The sequence below is a fragment of the Schistocerca serialis genome, chromosome 1 (assembly GCF_023864345.2).
Source record: "Schistocerca serialis cubense isolate TAMUIC-IGC-003099 chromosome 1, iqSchSeri2.2, whole genome shotgun sequence".
In the NCBI taxonomy this organism is placed as follows: Eukaryota; Metazoa; Arthropoda; class Insecta; order Orthoptera; family Acrididae; genus Schistocerca; species Schistocerca serialis.
Window position 1 is genome coordinate 1028293222 of NC_064638.1, and position 14750 is coordinate 1028307971.

At 42.4% G+C, this 14750-nt stretch overlaps 1 protein-coding gene across 6 annotated transcripts in view; it reads left to right on the forward strand.

The window, feature by feature from the left end:
- The window catches only part of LOC126413773 (regulator of G-protein signaling loco), a 244224-nt gene that overhangs the window by 113393 nt on the left and 116081 nt on the right, over positions 1-14750 (forward strand). The window contains exon 1 of one of the 6 annotated variants that reach the window (XM_050083297.1): positions 3127-3210. The exons of the other annotated variants lie outside the window; for them this stretch is intronic. Coding sequence (XP_049939254.1) covers positions 3148-3210 — 63 coding nt within the window. The 5' untranslated portion in view covers positions 3127-3147. Of the gene's footprint in view, positions 1-3126; positions 3211-14750 lie in introns of those variants that run through there. 6 annotated transcript variants of the gene reach the window in all.

Below are 14750 nucleotides of genomic sequence, written 5' to 3' on the forward strand. Positions count from 1 at the left end.
TATCTTGTGCAAGCTTCTTCATCTCCCAGTACCTACTGCAATCTACATCCTTCTGAATCTGCTTGGTGTATTCATCTCTTGGTCTCCCTCTACGATTTTTACTCTCCACGCTGCCCTCCAATACTACATTGGTGATCCCTTGATGCCTCAGAACATGTCCTACCAACCGATCCCTTCTTCTAGTCAAGTTGTGCCACAAACTTCTCTTCTCCCCAGTCCTATTCAATACCTCCTCATTAGTTATGTGATCTAATCTTCACCATTCTTCGGTAGCACCATATTTCGAAAGCTTCTATTTTCTTCTTGTCTAAACTATTTATCGTCCTTGTTTCAGTTCCATACATGGCTACACTCCATACAAATACTTTCAGAAACGACTTCCTCATACTTAAATCTGTACTCGATGATAACAAATTTCTCTTCTTCAGAAACGCTTTCCTTGCCATTGCCAGTCTACATTTTATACCCTCTCTACTTCGACCATCATCAGTTATTTTACTCTCCAAATAGCAAAACTCCTTTACTATGTTAAGTGTCTCATTTCCTAATCTAATTCCCTCAGCATCACCCAACTTAATTCGACTACATTCCATTATCCTCGTTTTTCTTTTGTTGATGTTCATCTTATACCCTCTTTCAAGACACTATCCGTTCCGTTCAACTGCTCTTCCAAGTCCTTTTCTGTCTCTGACAGAATTACAACGTCATCGGCGAACCTCAAAGATTGTATTTCTTCTCCATGGTAATCAATATTGTAAGTGAATTTTGCGATATTCTTCCGTGTGTAATATGTGTGTGCGTGTTTTGGTTGGCAGCTCTCTATCTGGGTCTCTTGTAAGCTAATTTCTTTATTTCTGCATAATTAAAGACTCCGGCGTTATGTATAGCTTGTTTACAAATACCAGTGGCGGCATTTCTCGCCGTACATTAGTATTCCTTCTAGGACACTTGCAAGTAAATGGTTGTGTCGTATTATGTGACCAGTCCATTCCCGTCGTTATGGCTGTTATTCTCCTGAATGACCTTTCTTGACCAATTCTTTGCAGGACTCCTGGTTGATGGTATTATCTATACACTTTATCTGTAACAGCTACCTCCACTGCCGTACCTCAAGTGCTTCAAGAGATTTCATTTTATTTTTGCCTGTTGGCCATATTTCAGAGCCACACAGTGCTTCGCTCCAGATGCATGTCGTAACCACCTTTTTCCTCGCTGAAGTATATCTTTGTTAATATCTACGTTGTCGGGCAAAATATTTTTTTTTTCTCTTAGTCACGAACGTTGTTTTGCTTCACTGATTCCTTATGTATTTTTTATTTCTCCCTTCTTCAATCATCTTACTCCTTAAATATTTGTGTGATCATGTTTGTTTTGTTTTCTTTTGTTTCCTTTAATTGTAATGTCTTCTTTCAGAAATCGAATATTTAAAGTTACATTTTCAGGATTTATTATTTGAAGTGAATTGTATTTGTAATTTGTATGGCTGTATGGTATTTATCCAGAAAATTGCCAAATAAAATAAATACTTTCACTATAATTATTGGAGGTTTGCTGTGTACACGGGCACATTGTCATGACGTCATACGCCACGGTCATATTCTTGGCCGCCATTTTTGCAGCTTCTCGAAATCATTTGGTAGCCATACCGTTGTATGTAACATTGTAATCTGTCAGAGACAGTAGAAGACGTGGAAGAGCAGTTAAATGGAATGGACTGTGGCTTGGAAGGAGGGTATAATATGAACATCATTAAAAGCAAAACAAGGATAATGGAATGTAGTTGAATTAAATGAGATGATGCTGAGGCAATTAGATTAGGAAACGAGACTCTGAAAGTAGTAGATGAGTTTTGCTATTTGGGCAACAAAATAACTGTGATGGCCGAGGTAAAGAGGATATGAAGTGTAGGGTGGCAATGGCAGGAAAAGCGTTTCTGAAGAAGAGAAATGTGTTAACGTTGAGTATCGATTTAAGAGTCAGAAAGTCTTTTCTGAAAGTATTTGTATTGAGAGTAGCCGTGTATAGGAGTGAAACATGGACGACAAGAATAGAATGTTAAAATGTGTGTGAAATCTTATGGGACTTAACTGCTAAGTTCATCAGTCCCTAAGCTTACACACTACTTAACCTAAAGTATCCTAAGAACAAACACAGACACCCATGCCCGAGGGAGGACTCAAACCTCCTCCGGGACCAGCCGCACAGTCCATGACTGCAAACCCTAGACCGCTCGGTAATCCCGCGCGGCAAGAGAATAGAAGCTTTTGAAATGTTCTACTATAGAAGAGTGCGGAAGATTAGATGTGTAGATCACATAACTAATGATGAGGTACTGAATAGAATTGGTTAGAAAAGAAATGTTTTGTACGACCTGACTAAAAGGACACATTCTGAGAAGTCAAAGGGGTCACCAATTTAGTATTGGAGAGCAGTGTGCGGGATAAAAATAGTAGAGAGATACGAAGAGATGAAAAAAGTAAGCGGACTGTAAAACGTGTAGGCTGCAATACTTATTCGGAGATGAGTAGGCTCGCACACGATAGAGTAGGATCTGAAGCTGCATCAGCATCAAACCAGTGTTCGGACTGAAGACCACAACAGAAACAACAAGAATTATTGTGTATCACTAATCGACGACGGTCTTCTGGTTTTATTGAGGTGCAGTTCAGACACCGTCAGTTTTCGAGGAGAAATTTGCTGTTAAGTTTTCCCCTGAATTTAAACCGAAGTGTTCACGTCAGAAGACGAGCCGGAAACTGGCTTATCGAATTAAAAGCAGCCTTCAATGGTGACTGCGTGCTATCGTTTCAGTAGAGCATATAGACGTCAGCTCGTCTAGGTGGCCATTTAAGCCTTCGTGGAAGTAGCGTAATGGTGAAGTGACTGACGTTGACACTCTCCCCCCCCCCCCCCCCCCCCCCCCCCCCCACCCACCCGATCCCCTCGAGCGCGACCGCCGCCGCGTTTCCGCCCCGGCAGGTGCAGCAGCTGCGCTTTCGGGACGGCCTGGCGACAATTAGTATGCGCCTCGTTGCCAAGGCCGCCCCTCCCCTGCCGCGGACCACGTGCTGCGCTGCGTCTTCTTGGGGCGCGCCGCCGCCGCGGGCAGCCAGTGGTCCGCCAGTGCCCACCGCCGCCGCCAGCGGGATGCGCGCGCGAGTCGCTCTGCCGAGGCTGCGCCGGCCGCACTCCGTCTCCTCGCCCGGATACGTACGTATCTAGCAGGCGGGCGCCGCTGTGTCTGCCGTGGCGCAGCTGCGAGTCCACCCGCTACTGGTAACTGCGAACGACTGTAGTCGTACGTCGCCACCACCGTCGCATTGGGCAGTATAGATTGTCATCTCTACTACTAGTACAAGGGGACCTTCCGGACTGCTCTGCTCTCTTCCGAGTTTCTTCACAGCAATCGGATCTCAAGGTCTTTGCCCGGAAGTCAGTTTCCTGAGGCAGTATGCCGCAATTCTCAACGAAACTTTAGATGATTGCGTTTGAAGATAAGAAGTTTTCCGATTATAAAACACTTGTGCGTTATTAACATATTTGGTGGTAGCTGATTGCGTAGAAGACTTGTAATCGCAGACTCGCTGAATCGAATCTCGATACTAGAAAAGTTTTTTTTTTTTTTTTTTTTTTACTTTGATTTGAATTCCTGAATACTAACATGAAGAAATGTCAATAACCAGATATTGAATCATAATTCATTAGTAAAAATAGCGTCTTTTTATTTTTAATTGTTAATGAAACGAAAATAAATTAAATTTTGATATAGACATGCGAAATGTCTTATTGTTAAATGAAAAAGAGTTACATACCTGAGTAATCAATCTCTGGAAATTAAAAATTATTTTCTCTATGACGTTTCGCATTTTTGTACAAAATTTTTAATTACTGTGAATTCTGGTATTTTCATGCGATAAGTAATTAACATTAAAAGACGTTAGTTCTATGTAAAAATTATGGTTCAGTGCTTGTTGATTAATATTTCTGTTCTTTATCAATATCGAATTTAAATAAAAGTAAGAACAACGTTGCGATGAATGAGATTCGAACCAGAGAGTTCACCATTAGAAGACTTTTACGCTATTCGTGCAGATACAGACAATTGTGTCAGTATGGCAGAAACTTTGTTTGTTCTTTTACATCGAGACACTGACCTTCAAATCCAGTAATTATGTAGAAAACGACAGCCAATCAGGAAGTGAAATAGAGTGGATACACTAGGATAGAGTTCACCGAATGCAGCAAAATTTGACAGACCAGCAAAGGTCGTAAATGCGCCCTTGTGGAACAACGGCCATAAGGCGACAGCCTATCAACATCGCTTGCGTCGAAATGTGTGCATTTAAACTAACTTGACCCCGCTGATACTTATTAAGGTAAAGAGCGCAGTTACTCAGTAAACTAACTCAAGATAATGAATTCAGCTGAACCGTCAAAACGAGGCAAATTCGTAGCCCGTTAAATTAGACACAAATTATCTGTAATGATGATTGTTGGGTAAAACTTGGCTATGAAATCAACTACCATAACTATGACACAATGAGATTAATTTGTTAAGAAATATGTTGTACTATATAAACAGCATTGTAGTGAGGTATCGGACATGTGGTAAACCTACTGTGAGCTGCAATTTTACTGATGTCAAAAGCCCACACGTTTTCATTTTTGCTAATGTACAGAGAGCATGAGTGAACTACCATTCTAACAAGTACGGTATACCAGCTAATGAGAACTAAGACAACTGTGAAAATGAAAACAGAAGTGAGTTTTGAAATACTCATCACTTTTTTTAATGCTCTCAATTCCTGCCTGCAACAAAGTCGGCATCGTTGTAGAAATGACTGGCAAACCCTCTCGAAAATTCTTGTCATATTCCGAATGATGTCGCGGCCTCAGAAATTCTACACTATGCGCTTCACGGATATTTACTACTGCAAGCTCCCCGCTGATTGGCTGCTTTTTGTGGCTGTGACTCCACAGTTGTGCATATCCCGATTTCTTGCCTGCTGTTTTGTGGCTGTAACTTTATGATTCTGCATTTCCAGACTTTGGTATGTGCCAAAGCTTTGCTCAGTTCGACATCCCGTACCCCGAGGGGACATTATCAGGTGGTTTCCCTCCACCCTTGAACTTGTACATATTCACGTATATTACCTTTCAGTTCAGGATGGCGCGTGAGATGAGATGGACGATGGTTGATACCCCACGAGCTGAAGAGATTCGTAGCTTTAAAACTAAAAGGTGATTTTCAGAATATTCAAAGAAAAAGAAAACAAGATACTAGGTTTCTTTCTTCAGGTGACTAACAGACGAGATTTTTCTCATTTCTGTTGCACTCAGCCGCGTAACAAACAAGTCTCTGTGCATTCGCTGTTTTCTCCCGGTTAGTCCCATCACAATTTTCTCTTGCTTTAAATTTTTTAATGTTCGTCCTGTGATCTCTCCAGGGGCTTTGTTTCCACTTAGCTGTTTCTGTGCTCCGTTAAATTCTTTTCGCGATATTATACCTTCCAACTTATCTTTACCTTCTTCCTTTTCTCTTTGTCCTCACGTTTGTTTGTCGTCTACAGGGTGATTCCGTGAGGATATTAGAAACTTTGAGTGACGATGGAGAAGGGTGACTGTACCAATTGGAGGCAAGGGACCCTGGTTCGGAAGCGACCCAGTCAAAAGCGAAAATCGTTGTGATACATCCGACAGTAGACTACTTCTACCGAAAGCTGTTTGCTTTCCATATTTTCGGAGGACATAGTATGCGCCATAACAAGGAAAACTATCAGGAAGCATTGGATCTAAGAAACCTTAAGAGCTACGAGCAATTGTTCATCTTTGCTACTGTGAAACTCATCTCTTCTACTCAACAAGTGCTCATTGTTCTTAAGGTATGCACTTTAGAGGACATGTTTGCTAGGCAATATTTTCTTGTTTCGACACACATTACCTCCTTCCATGGACAGTAAAGAGCTTGCAGTAGAAATAGTCCACTGTCAGTGGTATCAGAACAGTTTTCTCTCATCGATTTCGACTCCGTCGTTTCCGGCTCAAATTGATAGATTTACCTATCATCTCTGAAAGTTTGTAACATCATCACGGAATCACTCTATGTAGATCCTCTTTTTGGCATAATACTTGCTTGCTATCTGAGCTCTTGATATTAATACAATTCTCTTTTCTTCAAAGGTTTCCTTAACAACTAATTTTTTTTCTTATAGACAGCGTCAGTGTTTCTTCTGGTCATGCAATTTTTTTTCATCTGTCTTCTAGCCATCCCTGTTTAGCCATTTTGCATTTTCTATCAATCTTCTTTTGTAGGCGTCTATAGGCCCTTTCGCCTGATTCATTTGGTACATTTTTATATTTCCTCCTTTCATCAGTCAGATTGGTGCAAATGGTTCAAATGCCTCTGAGCACTATGGGACTTAACATCTGAGGTCATCAGTCCCCTAGAACTTAGAGCTACTTAAACCTAACTAACCTAAGGACAACACACACATCGATGCCCGAGGAGTCAGATTCAATAACTGGCGTGTTATCCAACGATTTATGACGTTATTGTAGACTGTTTGTTTCGGAATATACGAGAAGGTATGAACAACAGTTTTGAAACAGTGTAAAGCTATGTAATGACCTTGGATCTCGAAACGTTGCTTGTGTGAAATAAAATAGTTGTGAAACATTTCAGAAAACGTTTTTTGTGTTAGAATTAAAGTATGTCGTCAAGAAGCCAAAATCAGCTCAAAATTTAAAAATATTTCCACCATTACAGTGCGTTACTGAGGATGGTGTAGAAGTGACATCTTCTGGCATTTTAACCGGGTTACTTCGACAGCTTGGCGAACGCACACTGTACATTTAATGTTGCCTGCAGTGGGATTTTTCCTGGGTTGGACAATACTATAATTCCAAAGGAAAATTTGGAGTACCCTGCTCGTAAATCTTAAATGCCTTTGCTGTCATTCCACCAGCGAATATCCTAAAAGGAGCAAAACTAGCCGTAAAACTTTAAACTCGATACCACGAGAAAAAATACCAGGATATCTGTTGTTCATTATGAAAACAGAACGATACAGACTGATTGCAACTTAACGTCGATATTTCTTCTTCTTTTTTTGCTAAAATTAAGATAATATGATAGCACTAATATCTTTAATGTATTTTACTGAGCTGCGCTGTCTGTTTACATTCGTTTGTAGTGTTTTTACTGTCGTGAACGGCTAGCGCAGTTAGCTCCACGAAAACATCTTCACAGGAAACAGGTTGCTGATATCTCTTCTCGCGTTACGTCAGTTCCTGTAATATCAGTTACACGCGGTCATGCGGAAACCGTGCGACCACTGCGGTTGGCGTTTGAGGGAAGAAGGTGCTCATACCGCTCCAGATGATAAACAAGATTTCTGTTTTAAAAAATGCGTCGTCATTTGTCATTTAGCTGTTTACTTGGTGCTGTCCATATCCTGCTACCTGGTGATAATCTTGTGATCTCGCATACGTAAGACTCTAGGTATTCTGCTTTACAATCTCCTTCAGTCACTAATAGTGTCTTGCAGTGCAGCTCCTTCCCATAGTAAATTTAGGATTCACTAATTGTTTATCCGTGCCTCTTTTTCTGGTGTATCTACATGTTTGCTCCGCAGATCACCTTTTTATACATTTGTCACTTCCCCCTTTCCTGTTCTAGTCACGAATGTTTCGCGGGAAGAACGATTTTTGGTAAGTCTCCGACTGAGCTCGAATGTGTTTAATTTTTGCGTCATGGTCTTTTCGCGAGATGCACGTAGACTAAAACACTATATCGGTTGACTCTTGCAGGTATGTACGCTCTCGGAATTTCAACAGTAAACCACACCGTCGTGCAGAACGCCCCTCTTTTCGTGTCTACCAATGCGGTTGGCTGAGCATCTCCGTGATAACTAAATGAACCCGTAACGAGACGCGCTGCTCTTCTTTGGATCCTCTATTTTTCCTCCAGGATACCCAGCTAGGTACGAATCCCAGACCAACGCGCAAATTCAAATGTTGGTAGAACGAAGGTTTTGTAAGATACCTTCTATATGAATGGACTACATCTCCTGAGGAATCTTGAAATGAATCTCTCTGTCTGCATCTGTTTTACCTATGATTAGTTTTATGTGGTCGTTCTACCATTAAAGGACTCCATACGAATACTCCTAGATATTTTAGGTGCGTGATTGTACTACAGTCTAGTAATCATACAGTAATGGGCCTTTCTGCCTATTTATGCGTAATACATTGCATTTCTTTGTGTTGTGAGCCAACCGTCTACATGCACCAAGCGTCGATCCTCTGCAAGTCTTTCTGCATTGCTTTAGAATTTTCAAGCGTTACCACGTCTCTGTAAACATCATCATCCACGATAAGTGTATAAGTTGTCCCCTAGGTCATTTACATACACTGCGCTGCTAAAGAAGTAAAGCACCCAGAAAAGCAGGAGAAAATGAAACTTCGTGTGTGTAGTGGGTATATGACGTTAATTCAGTGATTATAAAATAGTAAAATTTGCAAAGAACTTTGTATTAGGAAGAATACTGTCGGTGGAACATCCGCAACTGAGCATTATAACAAAGGTTGAAAAATAGCGCTACAATTGAAAGGTTCTTTTATTTATGACACGTCCGTCTCTGGTAGCTGAGTGGTCATAGCGACGGAATGTCGTACCTAACGGCCTGGGTTCGATTCCCGGCTGGGTCGGAGATTATCTCCGCTCAGGGGCTGTGTGTTGTGTTGCCCTTATCATTATTTTCATCCCCGTCGACACGCAAGTCGCCGAATTGGCGTCAACTCTCAAGACTTGCACCAGGCGAACGGTCTACCCGACGGGAGGCCGAATTTCCATTTAGAACACAGCCGGTTTCCGGCTCTTATACGCCCAGTTTCAGGTGTTATTAGTTCTTTCTGTGACCCTGAGCACCCCGGTAGACTAGTACAGGACGCGGTGTATTACCAGCGAGCGCAGAGCATTCCGCATCCTGTCTGTACTAGTTACCGCGACGCTCCGGGTCACAGCACGAACTAATAACACCTGAATATTGGCGTATAAGATCCCGAAACCGGTCGTGTTCTAAATAAAAGAACCTTGCAACTGTAGCGGTATTTTCAACCTTTGGTAGTAGGCGTTCAGTTGATCCCTCCTGGGCTGGCTAAAAGGACTGATCCGTATTGGTAGGGTGTCATAAAGCAGTTGTATCCTCTCCTGAGTCTAGCTGGCCCACAAGTGCTGTAACTGATCGTTGATACCCTGGTTACTGGCCCTGGGACGGAGTTGACGTCCGATCTGGTCCCACACGTGTTCAGTCGTGTACTGAGCTGGGGACCTTGCTGGCCACGGTAGTAACTCAACATCACGTAGACAGTTCATAGAAGGAAGCGTCAAGACAGGACGAGCATTGTCGTGTTGGAAAATGGCACTACGATACTGTCGCATCAGAGGTAACGCATGAGGACGCTGGATGTCCGTGTGGCATCGTTGGGCCATCAAAAATTCCGTCAATCACTGCCAGTTGTAACCTGAAATCATACTCACTGGCTCCCTACACCATGACGTCCGGAGTAGCACCGCTCTGTCTCTTCAAAACATTGAAGTGCATAACCGCGATTCATCGCTGAATACGGTGTGACGCCATGCGGCCCAGTCGCGGCAGCACTCCAAACGCAGCTGTTTCTGGCGTAGTGATAAACGGCAGCCTCCGCGTGAGACGATAATTCTCTATTCTGGCTGCTTCTAGTGTCCGGTCAGTAGTGCGGGATGACACAGAACATTGCAGGGAGTCCATTACTTGTTCTCGGATGGGAGGCGCAGATGAGAAATGGTTACGATGTGCTTGGTACACAACACGGCGATCCTGCCTTGTGGTGGTCAGATGTGGTCGACGGGTTCATTGAGGACAAGTATGAAGTCCAGCATTGGACCACTGTGTAGCCAGATGCCCCATAAATCTGGACACTGGACGTTGCACGATTCGGCCAGATGGAGACACACATTGAGGACATTTTCAAACTCTATCAGGAGCTGATAAGTCTCACACGAGTATGCGGCATCTAGTGTCTAGATAAGCTCAAGTACTGTGATATTAATGGGACAGCGCTCAAACAGTTTAAATCATACCTAACTGGAAGAGTGCAGAAAGTTGAAATAAGCAGTTCACATAATATGCAAAAAACTGGTGATTTCTCAAACTGGGGAACAATCAAGGGGGTGTGCCGCAAGGTTCGGGCTTGGATCCTCTACTGTTCTCTATCAATGACTTGCCATTATATTTTCACGAAGATGCAAAGCTGGTACTTTTTGCCGATGATACAAGTATAGCTATCACACCCAACAGACAAGAATTAACTGGTGAAATTGTAAACGATGTTTTTCAGAAAATCATTAAGTAGTTCTCTGCAAATGGGCTCTCATTAAAGTTTGACAAAACACAATACATACAGTTCCACACAGTAAATGGAATGACACCATTAATAAATATAGACTTCGATCAGAAATCGGCAGCTGAGGTAGAATATTCAAATTTTCTAGGTGCATGCATTGATGAGGGGTTGAACCGGAAAAAACACACTGAAGATCTGCTGAAACGTTTGAGTTCAGCTACTTATGCTATTAGGGTCATTACAAATTTTGGCGATATACATCTCAGTAAATTAGCTTACCACGCGTATTTTCATTCTCTGCTTTCGTGTGGCATCATATTCTGGGGTAACTCATCATTGAGTGAAAGAGTGTTCATTGCACAAAAGCGTGTAATCAGAATAATTGCTGGAGCTCATCCAAGATCATCCTGCAGACACTTATTTAAAGAGCTAGAGATCGTCACTGCACTTATGAAATTTGTTATTAACAATCCGAACGAATTCAAAAGTAATAGCAGTGTACATGGCTACAACACTAGGAGAAAGGGTGATCTTCACTATTCAAGGTTAAATCTAACTTTGGCTCAGAAGGGGTAAATTATGCTGCCACAAAAGTCTTTGGTCACTTACCTACTAGCATCAAAAGTCTGACAGGTAGCCATATAGCATTTAAAAGAAAAGGAAATTAAAAGAATTTCTTAATGGCAACTCCTCCTATTCATTAGGTGAATTTTTGAGTACAGTAAGTGGGTAATTTCCCCAACCCCCACAAAAAAAATATTAAGTGTCATGTAATATCTCGTGTAATGTAATATCTTGTGTAGACACCTTTTATTAACTTGACGCATTCCACATCATTACGAAGTGTCTTATTCATGATCTATGGAACAAGTACTAATCTAATCTACAGTCATCACTCAACGACTGACGTTATTCGTGTCTGGTATATACCTCACCAGGCCTGGTAACAACACTAAACACTAACAACACTAAAGCACTACCTGTCACAGAGAACTGCATCTCAATCATTTAAATTCCCGCCGACGGTGTGTACGTGGGCGAAGTTACATTGACATGATCTACTGGGTGCTTCACTTTTTTAGTCAGACAGTGTACGCTATGAAAAGTGGTGGTCCTGTAACCCTCTCTTGGGATACGCCCGAAGTTACTTCTACGCCTTAAGATTTCTCACCTCTGAGAATGACATGATGTATTCTGTTTGCTAAGAACTCGTCAGTCCATTCATTCAGCTTGTCTTACATTCCTTTCGCTCGGTTTTTTGTTCATTAGGCGGGAATGCGGAACTGTGCGGAGACTTGAGTGATGTTTTTGTGTGACGCTCTGCCTATTGACTTTCAGCTGAATTTCTCTTTTTTTTGTTGTTGTGATTTTAGGCAATAGTTATTAGCTAAAGTTAAAGACGGTGTGTAGAACTGCTAGTCGTGTACATGGGGAAAGATGCATAAATTGTACCACTTTTGAGATTTTATTTAGTGCTGCCCAAACAGTAAGCTACAAAATTATTTAAACAATGCATCCTCTTCTGTAGGACGTTGTTCTTGGTATTTGATTTAAAGAATGGAAATTCTGAGAAAAATAAGACCACTCCACTTCATTTTCTGAATGTCTTGGAAGTTCTAAGTGGTTTGCCACTTACTTTACCAGGTAGTTAACCACTTATTATTGCAGATACTAATTTGTCTACAACCTATATTTTTGCTACAGGTGGTTTGCTACATGTAAACAGTGACCTAAAGAAAGTTCTTAAAGTTACAGATGCTCTACTTTATAGTTACAAGCAGTGTTTACGGTTAATAACCCCTTTTAGTCATTCGCGGTCGGATAGTCAAACTTGTAATTATTTCACACAGCTTATGTTATATTTACTTCACGAAGCGTATTTAGGACTTCGTACACATTTCTGTACTTGGTATTCCACTGTAACAAAAGTATACAATGATGCCTATGTTTCCTTTCTCCTGTTATTATGTTTCACCCCTCCTTTTGGCCACTGACTAGGAATAGTTTCTCCATTTATACTCGAGTTAATGCTTCTCGCCCCTTAGTGCATTTCGAGCTCTGTTTGCGCGGCCGTTTTTCCTACTAGCGTCTTACTGACATCTCTACACCAGTTCAGCGATGTGTTCTAAAGTTTACGGTACCATACAATTGGTGTGAATGCAGCTAGTTAAAATTCTTTCACGAATAGTACTTTCGACCTGCATATATTCGTTGTTTCACTGTAATAGAACTATTCAATTGTACACACGCTCCCTTTCCTCTGTCGTCGCTTTCCGACACTTTAATATTAGCCAGTGATTGAGAATTGACTCTCTACTTAACTCCAGTTGGTTTCCAGCCCCATAATTTCCTTCGCACTTCGTTTTTGCTGAGAGTTTCCTTGATAGCATGCTACTGACGCCATTGTAGCTGTTTGGAGATAAGTTCCCAAATTTTCCAACAGTAGCGCCACTTGTCGTTGGAATTAACTTATTTATCATTAGGGATTTTTTGAATATATTACTTATTATGGCCGACCGGGGTGGCCGAGCGGTTCTACGCGCTACATTCTGGAACCGCACGACCGCTACGGTCGCAGGTTCGAAGCCTGTCTCGGTCATGGGTGTGTGTGATGCCCTAAGGTTAGTTAGGTTTAAGTAGTTCTAAGTTCTAGGGGACTGATGACCTCAGATGTTAAGTCCCATAGTGCTCAGAGCCATTTGAACTTACTATGCTGTTTATGTGCACTTCGTTTAACCTTATGCCAACTATAGCTGTATAAGGCTACGTTTTCTTATTGTATCGTACTTTTACCCCCCCCCCCACCCTGAGACCAACCTCAACGTATGCATTTCATTGGCTGATTGCCTCTATTTATAGCATGATGTGTGCACTGTTTTTAGTCTCCCTTATATCATTTTTGTACGGGTCGTATGAACCATATGTAATCATTTACAAGCTCTTCATGTATCAGTGGATTCATTATTGTATTACATATTTGCTCTTGCATTTTTTAGGCTGGATGCATCTTATTTTTGACACTTGCAGATAATGCGATAGGTATAAGTATGTGCCATTTTTTATCTTTAAATGTTTAAATTTTTTAAACTTCTTATTCTTAAATGTTGATATTCATATCCAATTTCTACTTATTTGTGGTTTACTGATCAGCCGGAAAACATTATGGCTACCCACCTAATAGCCCGTATGTCCGTCTTTGGCACGGATAACAGCGACGACGCGTCTCCGCATGGAAGCAATGAGGCCTTGGTAGGTCGCTGGAGGGAGTTCGCGCCACCACCTGCACACACAAGTCACCTGACTCTCGTAAATTCCGGGGAGGGGTGGCATGGGCTCTGACGTGACGTTCAATCACACTCCAGATGCATTCGATTGGGCTTAGGTCTGGCGAGTTCGGGGCCAGCACATCAATTGGACCTCGCGCATGTTCCTCAAATACTCCATCGCACTCTTGGCTTTGTGACATGGCGCATTATCGAGCTGAAAAATGCCACTGCTGTTGGGGAAACATGATCGTCATGAACGGCTGTACGTGGTCTGCAACCAGTTTAGGATACTCCTGGGCCATCATGGTACCTTGCACGAGCTCAACTGGCTCCACGGATGCCTACGTTAATGTTCCCCAGAGCGCAATGGAGCCCGCAGTACAGGTGTCAGGGAGGTGTTCCCCTGGAAGACGACGGATTCGCGCCCTCGCATCGGCATGATGAAGATATCGGGGTTCATCAGACAATGCAACGTTCTGCCACTGCGCAAACGTCCAGCGCCGATTGTCACGTGCCCGTTTCAGTTTTAGGTGCTCATATCGTCTTATTAATATTGGCACATGCATGGATCGTCGACTGCGGAGGCCAATCGTTAGGAGTGTCCGGTGCACTGTGTGCTGAGACACACTTTTACTCTGTCCCGCATTAAAGTCTGATTCAGTTTCGCCGCATGTCCTCTTTTACCAGTCTGCCCAGCCCACGACGTCTGGACGTGGTTTCGCCACGTGTTGAAGACGCTTACCATAGCACTCCTCGAACACCCGACAAGCAGTGCAGTTTCCGAATTGCTCGTGCCGAGTCTCCGACCCATCACAATCTGCCCTCGGTCAACTCAGATATACCGCGCGCCTTCCAAGATGCTCACCGATACTAAACCCACCGTGCGTCTGTCTGACTAGCAGTTATTCCTCACTACTATAACTTCGACGGGTTTATTTCGGTAGTGGTAATGTTCTGGCTGATCAGTGTATATTTTTGTTACAACCTTTTGAAGAAGGGCACTAGGCGCCTTAACCGATTAAGGAAATAAAATCTCTTCTTCGCAGCTGGTTGCTGATTATTTCAATAAATCTGAAAGTGGTACAGATTAGGAATCTG